The sequence below is a fragment of the Nylanderia fulva genome, unplaced genomic scaffold, assembly GCF_048542155.1.
Source record: "Nylanderia fulva isolate GAGA-0341 unplaced genomic scaffold, ASM4854215v1 Scaffold273, whole genome shotgun sequence".
NCBI classification, from domain to species: domain Eukaryota; kingdom Metazoa; phylum Arthropoda; class Insecta; order Hymenoptera; family Formicidae; genus Nylanderia; species Nylanderia fulva.
Genome location: NW_028190340.1, coordinates 14,435 through 32,900, shown reverse-complemented (window position 1 = coordinate 32,900; position 18,466 = coordinate 14,435). Strand labels below are relative to the sequence as shown.

Sequence of the window (18,466 nt, the reverse complement as noted above, 5' to 3'; positions counted from 1 at the left end):
CACCCATACAGTCGACTGCTGCTTACTTTCGGGCTCATACGAATATATCCATGATTCGTCACCTGTCACGATTTTATAAACGTCTTTTGAAGCACCGCGATTGTATTTTTTAAGCATTTCTTTGCACCAATCGACACGAGCCTTTTTTTGAGCGATTGTCAAATTATGTGGTATCCAACGCGAACATAACTTTCGCACAGTTAAGTGTTCATGTAAAATCGCATATATGCTGGTGGAACTAATGCTTAGGGATGCCTCAATCTCACAATAGGTTACATAACGATCTTGCTTAATCATTTCGTGCACAGCATCAATGTTTTCTGGCACTACAGTCGATTTTGGACGACCTTCACGAAACTCGTCGGACAGCGAACTACGACCACGATTGAATTCACTATACCAGCGATACACAGTGGTTTTTGATGGAGCTTCATCGCCAAAAGTCAAATTAAGTTGATTGACGCACTCTTGTTGTGATAATCCACATCGAAAGTCGTAAAAAATCATCGCACGAAAATGTTCACGATTCAGTTCCATTTTTTGCCGAGACGAAACTTTCAACTAAATATAAAATAAACAAATAGCGTCCGTATGACAAAATGTTCTGAGTACGTATATCGTCAAAAATGTCAAACTTTACGATGGAACCGTCAGATGGACTCACATGACATCAGTGTTGCCAATTCCCGAAATATAAATAGTGACCCTCGTATCTAATTATATATAGACATATTTCATATTTAATTTTGCAATTATATGTATAATTTTATATATTCTATATAATTTTATAATATATTGTTATATATAAAAATTGTTTCTAGGAAAAATAAGATTAAGATTTAGAAAGACAGGGCCAACTATAACGAGCATATTAAATTAGTGAGAGATGTAATGTCAACACATAATTGATTTATTTCTTAGTAGATACAATGATAATAAAAATAATAAAACGTTTCGGCTGTACCCTACCTCAGCCTTCTTCAGTAAATATAAAAACAATAAAAATTCTTTTAAGAAAAATTATGACATATTACGCATTAGAGTCTATTTTTTAATGAACATTTTGGTTTAATGAGTCGATGAATTTAAATTGGGTTACGCTTATAACATTTATTAAATTAGATATTTTTCTAATCGGCTAACCATTTTTTAGTTAAGATGGTAACTTTTTGATTATGTCAAAAAACATGTAAACGAGTTTCCCGTTGTTAGTAGAACAGGTTGACGGTCTATTCCACGTCATCAATTCTTTTGAACATTATTAGTTAAAATTATCGTCAGAACCGCTTGATATGAGATTGAAAACAATTAGATGTTATCCAGCATCAATAGAATTTATTTTCTCCGCTATAATCAAAGAATTAAGTATCTTATTAATTCCAAACTAAACATCTTGACTAATGATAATAATATTACTAAGGTTCCTAAAATAGATGGAGATAATGAAAAAAAGAATTTCTTTGTTATTCCTTATGTGAATAGCATTTCTGACAAAATTGCATCAACTATCAAAAAACAGAAATGACTATAGGTTATCGTTGTCTTGATAAACTCAATCGTTTTATCAAGGTTCATAAAGATAAAATCAATTTTCAACTAATTCCAATGTTGTTTATAAGATCTCATGTCACGATTGCGATGCGACATATGTTGGCCAAACCAAAAGACAACTTAAAACGAGAGTTAAAGAACATGTAAATAATATAAAGTTAGATTCGTCAAAGCATTCGGTCATCTCGGAACATATTCTTAATTACCAAACACTCATTTAATTGGGAAGACATAAAAATTTTAGATTCCGAATCTAATTTCCAGAAGAGAAATGTTTCTGAAATGATCCATATAAAGGAACAAAAAAACGGTCTAAACCTAAAAAAAAGATACCGATATGCTTGACGAGTCATATTTTGACATTCTAGAAGAATTATCTAATAAATAAATAATAATAATAATAGGAGTCACAGTTTTAACTCGACACATCATACTGTGACTTTGTATAGTGAACACATCACTTGGCGGAATCTTGACTACTCATCAATTTAAGTAAGCAATTCTAATCACAATTAAGATCTTTCACATAAAAAAATAACTTATTAATATAAATTAATATACCGAAATAATAAAAATATACTTAGACAATCACGGTGAAATATACTGCAATGACGAACTTACTCGGAAATATCCTTGATGATGGGGACTAACTTTTTGATGCTGGATAACATCTAATTGTTTTCAATTTTTATATCAAGCGGTTCTGACGATAATTTTAACTAATAATGTTCAAAAGAATTGATGACGTGGAATGGACCGTCAACCTGTTCTACTAACAACAGGGAACTCGTTTACATGTTTTTTGACATAATCAAAAAGTTTACCATCTTAACTAAAAAATGGTTAGCCGATTAGAAAAAATATCTAATTTAATAAATGTTATAAGCGTAACCCAATTTAAATTCATCGACTCATTAAACCAAAATGTTCATTAAAAAAATAGACTCTAATGCGTAATATGTCATAATTTTCTTAAAGAATTTTTATTGTTTTTAATTTACTGAAGAAGGCTGAGGTAACAGCCGAAACGTTTTATTATTTTTATTATCATTGTATCTACTAAAGAAATAAATCAATTATGTGTTTGACATTACATCTCTCACTAATTTAATATGCTCGTTATAGTTGGCCCTGTCTTTCTAAATCTTAATTTTATAATATCATACGAGCCTTGTCTTTAAATATCTAATTGTTTTCCTTATTAAAAATAAGATATTTTATAGTGACCTTTACTTTGACGTAGGGGGTCAAATTTAGAGGTCATTTCAAGATCAACTTTTATTAAACAAAACCCTCTATTTTTATTAGATATTCTTGTAGCTTATCTCGAGAATTTTCCAAAACACTAATAAAATATTTTTTTATGTACTTATTGAGTTATAAAGGTTTGAAGTGAACAATTCTTTTATAAAATTGACAATATCTTGTAAAACATTCAATTTTCATTATACATTTATACTTTTTATGCACGGAATAATAAGACCAATCAATAGGTGCAAAGAAAACACAGTTGCAAAAGACATATGTAATTTTCAAGAAGCAACTGCCCAGCAAACATTATAATTGCTATATAACACGTAAATAACGTGCATGTAACATGTAACATACACGTTAGTTGTAATTTCCCACTTATGGATTCTATTATTTATTGTAATTATAGATAGGATAGTGACTTAGCGAAAGATTATCTTTCGGCATCCTACAATATCGATGCTATCTGGGATGTAATTACAATATATAAATAACATATGTCATATTACAAATGTTACATCTATGAGTGAGAAATTACCGTATATGTTACATGTAACATGCACGTTATATAGTATTATATACATGTAACATAGCAGTTATATTTTGTGTTTGCTGGGTGCATTTTCTTTACACCAAATTGGTCTCATTATTATGTGCATAAAAATAAAAAGTATGATAACGTAAAACTGAATATTTTATTTTACAAAGATATAATTTTATGTCAAACAATTACTTCGAATCTTTATAATTCAAAAAGTACTTCATGAAAAAATGTTTTATTATGATGCTTTGGAAAGCTGTCGAGATAAGCTACAAGAATATCTAATAAAAAATAAAGGATTTTAAAAAGTTGACCTATAAATGATCTCAAAATTTGACACCTAGGTAAAAGTCAACACTTTTAGTATTTTTTTTATAAGACCACTATTTTCGGAGATAATTGGCCATTGCCAGATTTTTTAATCACCATGTACATATTATATATATGTTTATGCATGGATATATGCATCTATATACATGTATATATATGTATATATTTCTTACATATATAAATGCATGCATAAATGCATACATATACATATACACATACATGTATACACATACGTGTATGGTATAAGCATACGTGTATGGTACGTATATTGATATTACCTGTAATTTTCTATAAATTACAATGTATGCAGTACGCACAATTCGCTTTTCTTCTCTTATCAATAATTGAGAAAATAGCAAATATATTCAAATAACTAGCTGTATATTTTTATATAATATAACAGAATATTATATAATATACAAAACATTTTTATGCATATATAGAATGAAATGGGCCCCTCCATCGCCCATTCCCGTGAGAACGCAATCATAATATATGTATTTTTTTCGTCTCTCCGATTTTTGCAAATGAGACATTTGTATTAGACACTTTTTTGCAACAATATTTATTAGAATTACACATTTCTAGTATAATGATAAAATTTTATTAGTTAGCAAAAGGTGACAGTTTATTTTCTGCTATTATTTTTAAGAAATGTTGTCTCATACGTTTAACATCAGCAGAATATGTCTCATTACAAGGATTTTCTCCTAAAGCTATAGTTGTAGCAAATGCGGCAGCAAAGATTCCACAACATATACCATCAGGTTGTGTTTGAACGTTTTCAAATATTATATTATTTTTATTTATTTGTGGATAACGGCGATGAATGTAATTTTTTTCTTTAGCCTTCAATGTTTCGTATGTACAGCCAGATAGATTGTCGTACACTCGAAGCTTGGTGCCGTCAAAAGAAATACATCGCCAGTGATTACTGCAATTTTCTCCAATAATTTGTAAACTTTTGTCGTTACAACTTGCTTCAATTATATGAGGATATAAAATATCTTTTTTTAATAACTAGAACGCACATGCAAATCGTTCTGGGAAAAGATATTTTTAGAAACAACTAACAGACGAATAAATCGTCTCTGATATAAAATATCTTTTTTTAATAACCAGAACGCACATGCAAATCGTTCTGGGAGAAGATATTTTAGAAGCAACTAACAGACGAATAAATCGTCTCTGATATAAAATATCTTTTTTTAATAACCAGAACGCACATGCAAATCGTTCTGGGAGATATTTTTAAAGCAACTAACAGACGAATAAATCGTCTCTGATATATAATATCTTTTTTTAATAACCAGAACGCACATGCAAATCGTTCTGGGAGAAGATATTTTTAAAGCAACTAACAGACGAATGGATCGTCTTTGGTATAAAATATCTTTTTTTGTTACTACTGCAACTTTATAACTATTATTATTACTATTGTATTATTGTAACTACTACTTATTATTACTGTTTCAATTTGAACGAGATATTTAAACTATCTTGATGTAGGGTGGACGCGCTCCGAATTTGGTGCGCGAAGGAAGTAGCAAGTTAGGCCAGTGCCGAATCAAAAAATCATTGAACATTCGAGTTTAACACATTTACAAAAGTATTTATTACTTCACATCGTACACGTTAAACAAAAAAAAAATGAAACCGTAAACAAAGTTATTTCATTATTCTCTTCACAACAATGCGAGTATAATACACTGAGTATGCATAAGTCGATCACACTTGTTATTCATGATCATAATTTCGAGTCTGAAATTCGAAGGAATTTTCGATAACCTTTATTCGTCGTACACATAGAATGTTTTTTCGCACTTGTTTGTTCATCGACTATGTTTGATTTGAAGGACACTGCTGGTCTGTATGCGCAGAATATCCTCCTACACAAATATTAAATTTCCTTTAATTGTTCTTACATACGATTTAATAATCGTCATGTGCGAAAGAAAAAAAAATGAGATTAATTTCACTGACACGTGAACTTGCTTAAGTGTGGGACACTTATGTACGGTCACTGACATGTGAACCGAGAGCTGATTGAGAGTGATCATTAGGAACTATACAGTTCGTATTTAAACAATGAGTTGCGCCCTGTTTGATAGCGCGATGCCTCGTTTTTATTGCCGGACTATTCGCGGCAATCTAATTGTATGCACAACACTCCGCGTAACTCAGTACTCGCACACAGTAATAGTCTTAGGTTTTGATTTATATCATTTAATCCGACTTGATTAATAATGATTTTCAATTGAAGAGTGCGCTTACTTATGTCGACTTTACTCTTGGAGAGACTCTCAACGACTGACTTCGCTTATGCTGCCGAAAAACCCAAAGGAATTTTGTTTTCGTGGCTTGCTACTTCTCACGTGTATTCTGCGTGATTGGTGAGAACAATAGCCATAAATAAGCTTGCCGGGAGGTGCTGCCTCTCTGGCTTCATGCGAGTTATTATTGCTTCGATTATCGATGCTGTCACGAAATCGATTGAATCCGTAACATACCGCCCGCCTTGAAATTATAATTTCGAAACTTATTAATTATTGTATTGAACGCATCTTATATATACTGAGCCTCTAAACGTAGGTTTACAGTGCGATGGGATTCGAGATTTGTTCGCTGGACTTAACTTCTATCGGAAGTAAACATATCTTCGTGATCGGTCGCTTATATTCCGAGCTTGCAGTCTTGATTGAGACAACTCGCGTTAATCCGTTAGAGCCTGGATGACATTGAATGACACGTCCTAATTCTCATTTGCATGGAGGGAGTAACGGATTCTGAATTAAAACCAACGAACCAATTTGAATTGATGGTTTTTCTTTACGCCATTTTGTTTTTTGTTGAAGGGTGTTAATGTAATCGGTTTGCCACAACCTCCAAAAGCGTTCCGTTATCTGCCGTAGTAACTGCCATTGCGACAATCTATTTTCATTAAGGTGCAGAATAGAAGGCTCGGGATTGGTAGTGAGTGCTGAGCCGATAAGAAAATGACCTGGGGTGAGAATTTCGTAATCTTCCAATGAATCAGTGAGTGGAGAGAGAGGCCTGGAGTTTAAGCAAGCTTCAATTCGACATAGTAGAGTTGTGAACTCTTCGAAAGTTAAAGTATGTGACCCTAACACGCGACGAAGATGATATTTGACGCTTTTGACACCAGCTTCCCAGAGCCCTCCGAAATGGGGCGCGTGAGGGGGAATGAATTTCCAATGTATGTTGTCTGAAGCGATAAGATTAAGAAAATTGGAATCGCGTTGCGCAATCTCGAAAGGCTTGTGCTAATTCTCGATCGGCTCCTGTGAAAGTGGTGCCATTGTCAGAATACATGACTTCGGGTAGACCTCTCCTGGCGCAGAATCGTTGAAATGCATTCAGAAAGGTGGAAGTAGAATACTCGCTGACTAGCTCCAAGTGAATTGCACGAGTTGCTAGACAAATAAAAATTGCTATATAAGATTTTCGAGAGGCGATTCCTCGACCAGCTGATGCGCGTGTGAGTACGGGGCCAGCGTAATCGACACCGCTGTGCGAGAATGCCCGAGTGGGTGCTGATACGCGACTATTGGGAAGTTGGCCCATCATTTGATTAGTTACTTGAGCCTTCTCCCGTGTGCATTTAACGCACTTGTAAATAATTGATTTGACTAAACTTCGAGCTTTGATAATCCAATACTGTTGTCGTAATTTTGAGAGTGTAGCTTGAATACCGGTATAAAGAGAAACGATATGAGTATATGAAATAATCATAGTAGAAATTGAATAGTCGGCTAACAAGAGTGGATGTTTGGATTCAAATGATAATTGTGAATGCTCAAGTCGTCCACCGACTCGTATTAAACCGGTGGAGTCAAGAAATGGAGTTAATGAATATATACGAGATTTTATAGATACTGCTTGATTAATATAAGAGTTTTAACAAGGCTCTGTAATATAAATATAAATTTAACGTATAAGACGGGCAACAAGAGCCAAATCGCGGATGACAATGCGTTATCCTAACGAAACTAAATAATTTTCGTTAGAATTAAATACCGGTGCACAAGGCACCAAATTTTACTTGGACACGGCCAAGATTTTAAATATGAAATAATCTCATATTTGAGATTTAATTTCAATACCCCCTTTAACCCCCCTACGGAAAATAAATAAATAATGCAAGAGAAAAATATAGATCCGAAAATCGCTGAATCGGGAATCGAACCCGAGACCTTTCGCTTGCCGGGCGACTGCTCTTCGAGCTGAGCTATTCAGATCCTTTCGATTCTATACTTTTCTCTGTTATATATATTAATGTTGGTAAACAAACGCATTTTTTAAGCCAGCGTGTATCAATATAAGAGTTTTAACAAGGCTCTGTAATATAAATATAAATTTAACGTATAAGACGGGCAACAAGAGCCAAATCGCGGATGACAATGCGTTATCCTAACAAAACTAAATAATTTTTCGTTAGAATTAAATACCGGTGCACAAGGCACCAAATTTTACTTGGACACGGCCAAGATTTTAAATATGAAATAATCTCATATTTGAGATTTAATTTCAATACCCCCTTTAACCCACCTACGGAAAATAAATAAATGAATGCAAGAGAAAAATATAGATCCGAAAATCGCTGAATCGGGAATCGAACCCGAGACCTTTTGCTTGCCGGGCGACTGCTCTTCCAGCTGAGCTATTCAGATCCTTTCGATTCTATACTTTTCTCTGTTATATATATTAATGTTGGTAAACAAACGCATTTTTAAGCCAGCGTGTATCAATATAAGAGTTTTAACAAGGCTCTGTAATATAAATATAAATTTAACGTATAAGACGGGCAACAAGAGCCAAATCGCGGATGACAATGCGTTATCCTAACGAAACTAAATAATTTTCCGTTAGAATTAAATACCGGTGCACAAGGCACCAAATTTTACTTGGACACGGCCAAGATTTTAAATATGAAATAATCTCATATTTGAGATTTAATTTCAATACCCCCTTTAACCCCCCTACGGAAAATAAATAAATGAATGCAAGAGAAAAATATAGATCCGAAAATCGCTGAATCGGGAATCGAACCCGAGACCTTTCGCTTGTCGGGCGACTGCTCTTCCAGCTGAGCTATTCAGATCCTTTCGATTCTATACTTTTTTCTGTTATATATATTAATGTTGGTAAACAAACGCATTTTTTAAGCCAGCGTGTATCAAATATAAGAGTTTTAACAAGGCTCTGTAATATAAATATAAATTTAACGTATAAGACGGGCAACAAGAGCCAAATCGCGGATGACAATGCGTTATCCTAACGAAACTAAATAATTTTCCGTTAGAATTAAATACCGGTGCACAAGGCACCAAATTTTACTTGGACACGGCCAATATTTTAAAATATGAAATAATCTCATATTTGAGATTTAATTTCAATACCCCCTTTTTTTTTTAACCCCCCTACCGAAATTAAATAAATGAATGCAAGAGAAAAATATAGATCCGAAAATCGCTGAATCTGGCTTAAAAATGCGTTTGTTTACCAACATTAATATATATAACAGAGAAAAGTATAGAATCGAAAGGATCTGAATAGCTCAGCTGGAAGAGCAGTCGCCCGGCAAGCGAAAGGTCTCGAGTTCGATTCCCGATTCAGCGATTTTCGGATCTATATTTTTCTCTTGCATTCATTTATTTAATTTCCGTAGGGGGGTTAAAGGGGGTATTGAAATTAAATCTCAAATATGAGATTATTTCATATTTAAAATCTTGGCCGTGTCCAAGTAAAATTTGGTGCCTTGTGCACCGGTATTTAATTCTAACGGAAAATTATTTAGTTTCGTTAGGATAACGCATTGTCATCCGCGATTTGGCTCTTGTTGCCCGTCTTATACGTTAAATTTATATTTATATTACAGAGCCTTGTTAAAACTCTTATATTGATACACGCTGGCTTAAAAATGCGTTTGTTTACCAACATTAATATATATAACAGAGAAAAGTATAGAATCGAAAGGATCTGAATAGCTCAGCTGGAAGAGCAGTCGCCCGGCAAGCGAAAGGTCTCGGGTTCGATTCCCGATTCAGCGATTTTCGGATCTATATTTTTCTCTTGCATTCATTTATTTAATTTCCGTAGGGGGGTTAAAAGGGGTATTGAAATTAAATCTCAAATATGAGATTATTTCATATTTTAAAATCTTGGCCGTGTCCAAGTAAAATTTGGTGCCTTGTGCACCGGTATTTAATTCTAACGGAAAATTATTTAGTTTCGTTAGGATAACGCATTGTCATCCGCGATTTGGCTCTTGTTGCCCTGCTTGATTAAGTTTTAATTTGTGAAGTTCGCTCTCAAACACGGCAGCTTGAGCTGTTTGTATCCAAAAATTCCGAGCTCGATTGAATTCGGATGCTGTGAGAGCGTGAGAATTGAGATGATTGTCATGCTTTTCTTGTCGCTTTGTTCGGCAATTATCTATAAATCGGTAAACATATGCAGTGACGCGCACTAATTTCGGCCACCAAGAATAGCGGGAAGCTAAGTCCCACAAATCAGGAGCGTTGACTTGATGAATTTTGCAAGCTTTTAATTTTAATTGAGTTTCTTGTGAGGTTACTTTGATAGACTTAGGCCAGTCGTTTGCGGGGAGACTTAACCAGGAGGGCCCATGCCACCAAAGTCGAAGGGAATGTAATTCGGAACCGAGCAATCCGCGCGAAGCGCAATCGGCGGGATTATCGGTTGTGCTTACGTGATGCCATGCACCGTCGGGTAATTGTGTTTGGATTTCTGACACCCGATGAGAAATGAATGTTTTCCAGGTTGAAGGGTGTTTGTTCAACCAAGCAAGAACTACTGTGGAATCTGTCCAACAATGAATCGGAACGTTCGTTAAATGAAGAGATTCCTTTATGAAATTAATCAAACGAACTAATATGACTGCCGCTGAGAGTTCAAGACGAGGGACGCTCATTAGTTTAATGGGAGCGACTTTAGATCGTCCGGCAAGAAGTGAGACTTTGATTTGTCCTGAACGCGAGGTTATTCTTAGAAAAACTACTGCGGCGAAAGCTACGGTTGATGCATCAGCAAATCCATGTAATTCTACACTCGTTGTGTCTGAATCACGGTTTATCCATCTACCTAATTTGATATCTGTGATATGAGAAAGAGAATCGTAAATTAACTTCCAATGTGACCGAATTTCTTTAGGAATGGGGTCATCCCAACCTATCTTTTGTCGCCACAAATGTTGCATAACTAACTTTGCCTTAAGAACGACGGGTGTAACCCATCCGAGAGGATCAAATAACTTAGCTATTGTTGAAAGTATCGTTCGCTTTGTGATAGGAAAGGTGTTAGGAAGATTGACTTGAAATTGAAAACTGTCATGCGAGGGATTCCAAGAGATGCCGAGTACCTTCAAGTTATCGTCGGATTCGAGAGTCTTCGAGCAAGCTAGACCGTGATCAGCAGATAGAATATCTGTTTACAACTCCGATTGGTTACTTGCCCACTTTCGAAGGGTGAAACCGCCGCGGTTTAATAATTCGCGAAATTGATTACGAATTTGTCTTAGCTGCGAAATGTCATTTGCTCCGAATAGTACGTCGTCAACGTAGATGTTATCGCGCAAAATGGCGGAAGCCAACGGAAAAGAAGGACCTTCGTCTTCATTCAATTAATTAATTACTCGGAGCGCAAGGAATGGAGCTGAAGCGGTACCGTAAGTGACTGTGAGTAATTGATATTCTTGAATGTTTGAGTTACTGTCGATCCACAATATGCGCTGATAGTCTCGGTCTCTCGGATCGACAAGAATTTGCCTGTACATTTTGGCTAGATCCGCGGAATAGACGAATTTATATTGTCGCCAACGCAATATAACGGCCTGTAAATCCGTTTGCAACTTAGGGCCGATAAGCATGTGGTCGTTGAGAGAAGTTCCGTTGGTCGTCTTGCAAGACGCGTCGAAGACAACCCTTAAACGAGTAGTGGAGCTTGCCTCTCGGATAACTGGATGATGCGGGATGTACACGACTTGTGAGTGATGAGTTTCTACGGGAGGAACGGGTTGCATATGCCCTAGATCTTCGTAGTGGCGCATAAATTCGCAATACTCTGAAGTAATAGAGGGTTGACTTTTCAGTTTGTGAATCAGTGAAGAAAGTCGATGCGCCGCTATTTCTCGGGATTCGCCTATTTTAATTGGAAGGTTTTCGCGAAAAGGAAGACGCACAATATATTTTTTATCTGCTGTTCTCGAGTGAGTTCGCTGGAAGTGCTCTTCACAGCTCCTATCCTCGGGAGGGAGTTGTCTAAATTGAGGCGTCTCTTCGCTCTCCCAAAATTTACGTAGTTGATATTCTAACGAACAATGATGAGCGACCACTTGATATCTTTGATTTGATCTAGAAACTCGTGAACCTTGATTTTTGTTTGACGCGAGCGATGAAATAAAGGTTGAACCAACTACGCAAGTGTTCTGTTCGATATGACTTGGAACAGATATGGTTCCTGACAAGATCCACCCAAAATGTGATTGTATGGCGCCTGGTTGCCCGACTGGTCCATTCTGCACATTAATGAGTACCTGATTGTATAAGTCGGCTCCGATTATGAGGTCTATCTGCGTTGATCCGGTAGGATCATCATCGGCTAATTTGAGGTTCGAAATGTGTTTCCACTCATGCAAATTCGAAACGCTTCTGGGAGCATATCTTGTCAATGATTTCATAATGTAGGCGACGGTAGTAAAAATTGGTTCGGGTTTATCACGAGGCGTAATGTAAATTAATGCTGCGGAGCGACAAATTCCGGTGTTTACGCAGCTGATTCCCGTTGTGGACGTAAACGTTCGTATACGCGTTAGACGTAAATTTTGTGCAACTCGCTCTGAAATAAAAGTGAGCTCCGATCCACCGTCAAGCAGGGCTCTGACAGTCAACGAACGGCCTGAAGACGCACGCAAGTTTACCTTGGCAGTTGATAAGACTACCGGAGTCGGAGCGGTAGTCAATGTAATGGATGAAAGCGCTGCTACGCTCGCCGCATTTTCGTTCTCGTTATGCGCATTTGATACGTTAGAATTGGTTTGTCGCAAGGAGTCCGCTTCCAGATGAATCATCGTATGATGTTTTTTACTACAAAAACGACACGTAAATTTGCTTCAACAATCATTTACCGAGTGATTTTTGCTCAGACAATTGAAGCAACGTCGGAATTTTTTCACTAACTCGCGTCGCTGATGAGGACTCTTTGAAACAAACTGTGGACATTTAGAGAAAATATGCTGTTGTTTACACATCGAACATGACAATTCAAATGACGCAGTGGCTGTTGCGCTCGTCACTTTCGAATGTGACTTCGATTTATCGCTTTCATAAGAATGAAGCTCTTCAAGAGCGAGAGCGCGCGATGATAGAAAACGTATTAATTCTTTATAAGGTGGGGGATCATCGCTATCGCTCGTTTTGAGTTTCCACGCTCTACGCGTCGCAGAATCGAACTTTTGTGATATAAAGTAAACTAGCAAATCACTAACTATATCGTCCGAAGACCGATCGAGACGGTTTAACGTAGAAATTACTTGCTCGGTTTTGTCGCGCAATGCGTGGAGCTCGACAGCTGATTCGCGCGTCATTTTAGGAAGATGATATAAAGTAGATAAATGAGTCTCAATTAGTCTGTGTTTATTCTCAAATCTGACTGTTAATGCTTTCCATGCTACTTGAAAGTTATCTGCAATAACTTTAATGCCGGCTATCGCGTCGCGAGCACTGCCGGTGAGACTCGATACTAAAAAATGCATTTTACTAAATTCTGAAAGGTCTCGATTATCGATAATTAGCGCTTGAAATCGATCTCGAAACGTTTCCCACTCGTCGGATTTTCCGGAAAACGGAGGTAGTTTAATTGGTGGAAGATGCTTTAACGAAAAAGACGCGGGTTCGCTTCGAGAAAATGTAGTGTCGGTTGACGAATCGTGACTTACGACCGGAGCTACTTCTTCGAGGCACTCGTTCATGAAGTCCTTGGCTGTCTGATAAATATCTTCATGAGCGGCAAATTGATCATCTTTGAAGTAGTCTAATTCATCTCGGTCTTCTTCGGGAACAAGTTGAATAAGAATCGCGTGATTGCGCACGCACTGATTCCACGTTTCTTGCAAACTCGCTAATCTTGAGCGAATTTTTGCGGGCGTCCAGTTTGAACGACCGAGTTTTTTGAAATTAGCGAGAGATCGCCCTATCGAGTGGAATGCAGTTTGTTGATTTGCAAATGCCGATTCCATCTCGACACTAAAATTCACTGACTGTTATTGAACTGCTATTGATGGTATCACGTGGGAGGTCACTATCGCCGATAAGAGTAACATTGAATCGACATGTACTGAATTATCACTTAGACTGTCAATAGAGTTTGTTTTCGAAACACTCAATGAACACTTTGATTCGCTGCCACTCCTTCATCCGGCTCGAAGGACCAAAAAATGTTTCAATTTGAACGAGATATTTAAACTATCTTGATGTAGGGTGGACGCGCTCCGAATTTGGTGCGCGAAGGAAGTAGCAAGTTAGGCCAGTGCCGAATCAAAAAATCATTGAACATTCGAGTTTAACACATTTACAAAAGCATTTATTACTTCACATCGTACACGTTAAACAAAAAAAATGAAACCGTAAACAAAGTTATTTCATTATTCTCTTCACAACAATGCGAGTATAATACACTGAGTATGCATAAGTCGATCACGCTTGTTATTCATGATCATAATTTCGAGTCTGAAATTCGAAGGAATTTTCGATAACCTTTGTTCGTCGTACACATAGAATGTTTTTTCGCACTTGTTTGTTCATCGACTATGTTTGATTTGAAGGACACTGCTGGTCTGTATGCGCAGAATATCCTCCTACACAAATATTAAATTTCCTTTAATTGTTCTTACATACGATTTAATAATCGTCATGTGCGAAAGAAAAAAAAATGAGATTAATTTCACTGACACGTGAACTTGCTTAAGTGTGGGACACTTATGTACGGTCACTGACATGTGAACCGAGAGCTGATTGAGAGTGATCATTAGGAACTATACAGTTCGTATTTAAACAATGAGTTGCGCCCTGTTTGATAGCGCGATGCCTCGTTTTTATTGCCGGACTATTCGCGGCAATCTAATTGTATGCACAACACTCCGCGTAACTCAGTACTCGCACACAGTAATAGTCTTAGGTTTTGATTTATATCATTTAATCCAACTTGATTAATAATGATTTTCAATTGAAGAGTGCGCTTACTTATGTCGACTTTACTCTTGGAGAGACTCTCAACGACTGACTTCGCTTATGCTGCCGAAAAACCTAAAGGAATTTTGTTTTCGTGGCTTGCTACTTCTCACGTGTATTCTGCGTGATTGGTGAGAACAATAGCCATAAATACGCTTGACGGGAGGTGCTGCCTCTCTGGCTTCATGCGAGTTATTATTGTGTTACGGTTCACCTTTCCCGACGCCGCGGATCGGCTCGCCGGTTCCAGGATTCGGGAGGAAGGGGGAAAGTCAGACTCGCTTATTCCTTAATATAAAAATAGTGGGTTTATTCAAATAAAAAGAACAACGAAAAGAATGTTTAATAGCAGGGTACAGGTCATCCTACGGGTTTAGCGGATCGCTGGTATCCGTAGTGAACGGTGATCGCCCGGAGCGTCCGGTGGCGTAAAGCCTGAACAAAGAACTTAAGAGCTACCCGGTATATGTACAAAGCGTGAGGATCGAACGGAGCGTCCGGTGGCGTAAAGCCTGAACAAAGAATTTAAGAGCTACCCGGTATATGTACAAAGCGTGAGGCTCGAACGGAGCGTCCGGTGTATTTACAAGCTCGGAGGCGTATAGCCTATAACGGTGTCCAGATGGGACTTACAAGTTACCCGGTATACGATACTGGAGATACAACAGGCGGAGGCGCATAGCCTATAGCGGTGTCCTGATGGGACTTACGAATTACCCGGTATACGATGCTGGAGATACAACAGGTGGAGGCGCATAGCCTATAGCGGTGTCCTGATGGGACTTACAATTTACCCGGTATACGATGCTGGAGATACTAGGTACGGGGCGTAACGCCTTTATTCCAAACGGAGAGCGGTGAAGCCAACGTACGGCGGCATATAGCCTTATAAGGATGTCCGGAAACCGGGAAACCCAGTATAACGACGAGAAGCCCGTCGCCCGGATGTTAGCAGGATGAACCGGAAACCGGGAAACCCAGTGTAACGACGAGAAACCCGTCGCCCGGCGGATAGCAGGATGGACCGGAAACTGGGAAACCCAGTGTAACGACGAGAAGCCCGTCGCCCGGCGTATTACAGGAGGAGACCGGAAACCCGGTGTTACAACGAGAAACCCGTTGCCCGATACTAACGGTAGGAACCAGCGACCGAGAAACCCGGCACTTTCACAACGAGAAGCCCGTTGCCTGGTCTGGGAGATTTGGAACGGGACTGGTGCCGGCTCGTCCGCCGAGCCGGCTTATATACCCGTCCGGCGGTCCCCTACTCCGCGTCGAGTCCGTGGCGGGGGTACCGCGCCGGGATCGCGGTGGGGCGCCCCCGGGGTGGGGGCGGCCCGTGTGGAACGATTAAAGGCGCCTTTAGGCGCCAAAGCCTCACGTGGCGGGCGGCTGATCGGCCCGTTATTATTGCTTCGATTATCGATGCTGTCACGAAATCGATTGAATCCGTAACAATTACTATAATATTTCTACTACTAACAACTATTTAAAATAAGCAAGAGACTGCATTATTTTTCAGAAATTGTTACTTTTAGAAAATATGTATACATATATTAAGTAAAAAAAAATTTATAACAATTGAACCCCATAAATATTGAATAAGAATGAAGGAGGTGTCATTAGAATATCGCAAAAAATTTATAGATGGAGAAAATCTTGCAAATTTTAAAATCATCTATATTTTTCGAATGATCTCAATACAAAGTTTCACTGTGGATATCACGTTGCAGGACATCCTGCGTATATATACACATACATACATACATTCATATATACATATATGTATATATATATATATATATATATGTCCCACAATTCGCGAACCACCGAGAATGGGCAGATAGAGCGTGTTAAACTGAATAGAAAAGTCCTGTATCATTTTGCGATATTCGCAATAATTATTGAGTTATTAACTAAAATATCTAAACGAATGAGCGGGTAGAAAGCGGTAGGCCGGACTCGGTGTGCATGTCGGATGACTTATTTGTTATATGCCGCTTAGTATTAAAAGTATCATCTTACTTTTCGGCGCCACTACATTGGTCGCCGCTTGCTGCATGACGCCGCCTCTCGATCAAATAATGCTTTCTACCTGCTTATTCGTTTAGATATTTTAATAAATAACTCAATAATTATTGCGAATATCGCAAAATGATACAGGACTTTTCTATTCAGTTTAACACGCTCTATCTGCCCATTCTCGGTGGTTCGCGAATTATGGGACACCCTGTATATGAATGTATGTATGTATGTATGTGTATATATACGCAGGATGTCCTGCAACGTGATATCCACAGTGAAACTTTGTATTCTTGAGATCATTCAAAAAATAAAGATGATTTTAAAATTTGCAAGATTTTCTTTATCTATAAATTTTTTGCGATATTCTAATGATACGCCCTTTATTCTTATATATATATATATATATATATACACACACGCGCACGCACGCACGCACGCACGCACCCACACACACACACACACACACACACACACACACACACACACACACACATATATATATATATACACAGGGTATCCCAAAAAGATCGGAACACTGAAAAATCTCGAAAAGTATACGTTTTACAGAAAAAAGTTTTAGACAAAAGTTATAAAAAATCTATTCATTGATCTGATCAGTTTGACCTTGGACAGTGTTACCAAGGTCAGAATAAGGTTACCTTAAATTTCTTAGATGGAATCCTATATTTTTTATTACATATTCTTGTAGCTTATCTCGAGGGCTTTCCAAACCACTATAATAAAATTATTTTTCATAAAGTGCTCTTTGAGTTATAAAGGTTAGAAGCTAACAATTTTTTGACATAAAATATATCTTTATAAAATATTCCATTTTCGATAATCATACCTACTTTTTTGCACAGTATAATAAAAAATCAATTTATTAAAGAAAACAGATAATTGAATATGTAATATTCAATATGCAGCAGCATACTTTTTTTTATAAGCAACTATGTGTTTTTTTACACCAATTCATTGGTCTCATTATTCCGTGCAAAAAAGATATGATTACCGAAAATGGAATATTTTACAAAGATATTTTACATTTTATGTCAAAAAATTGTTAGCCTTTATAAATCAAAGAGTACTCCATAAAAAATAATTTTATTAGTGTTTTGGAAAACTCTCCAGATAAGCTACAAGAATATGTAATAAAAATTATAGGATTCCATCTAAAAAATTCAAAGTGACCTTATTCTGACCTTGGTAACGCCGTCCAAGGTCAAACTGATAAGATCAATAAATACATTTTTTATAACTTTTGTCTGAAACTTTTTTCTGTAAAACGTATACTTTTCGAGATTTTTTAGTGTTCCGATTCTTTTTGGGACACTCTGTGTATGTATTGTATATATATATATATATATATATATATATATATATATATAATATATATACACATACCTATTGATTTATTTAGCAATCTGTCTATCTATCGAACTATCTATCATCTATCGATTAACCTATCTATCTATCTATCTATCGATCTATCTGTCTCTTC

General features: G+C 37.0%; 1 protein-coding gene across 1 annotated transcript; it reads right to left on the bottom strand.

Moving 5' to 3' along the window:
- Positions 1 to 11,336: 11,336 nt before the first annotated feature.
- On the bottom strand, positions 11,337 to 12,782 carry LOC146722774 (uncharacterized). Its single transcript, XM_085483870.1, has one exon. The coding sequence runs from the start codon at positions 12,780 to 12,782 to the stop codon at positions 11,337 to 11,339; it is 1,446 nt and encodes a 481-aa protein (XP_085339996.1).
- Positions 12,783 to 18,466: the final 5,684 nt, after the last annotated feature.

Bases quoted from the DNA above. Each gene is read 5' to 3' on its own strand.
- LOC146722774 (XM_085483870.1), bottom strand. From the start codon at position 12,782: ATGATTCATCTGGAAGCGGACTCCTTGCGACAAACCAATTCTAACGTA.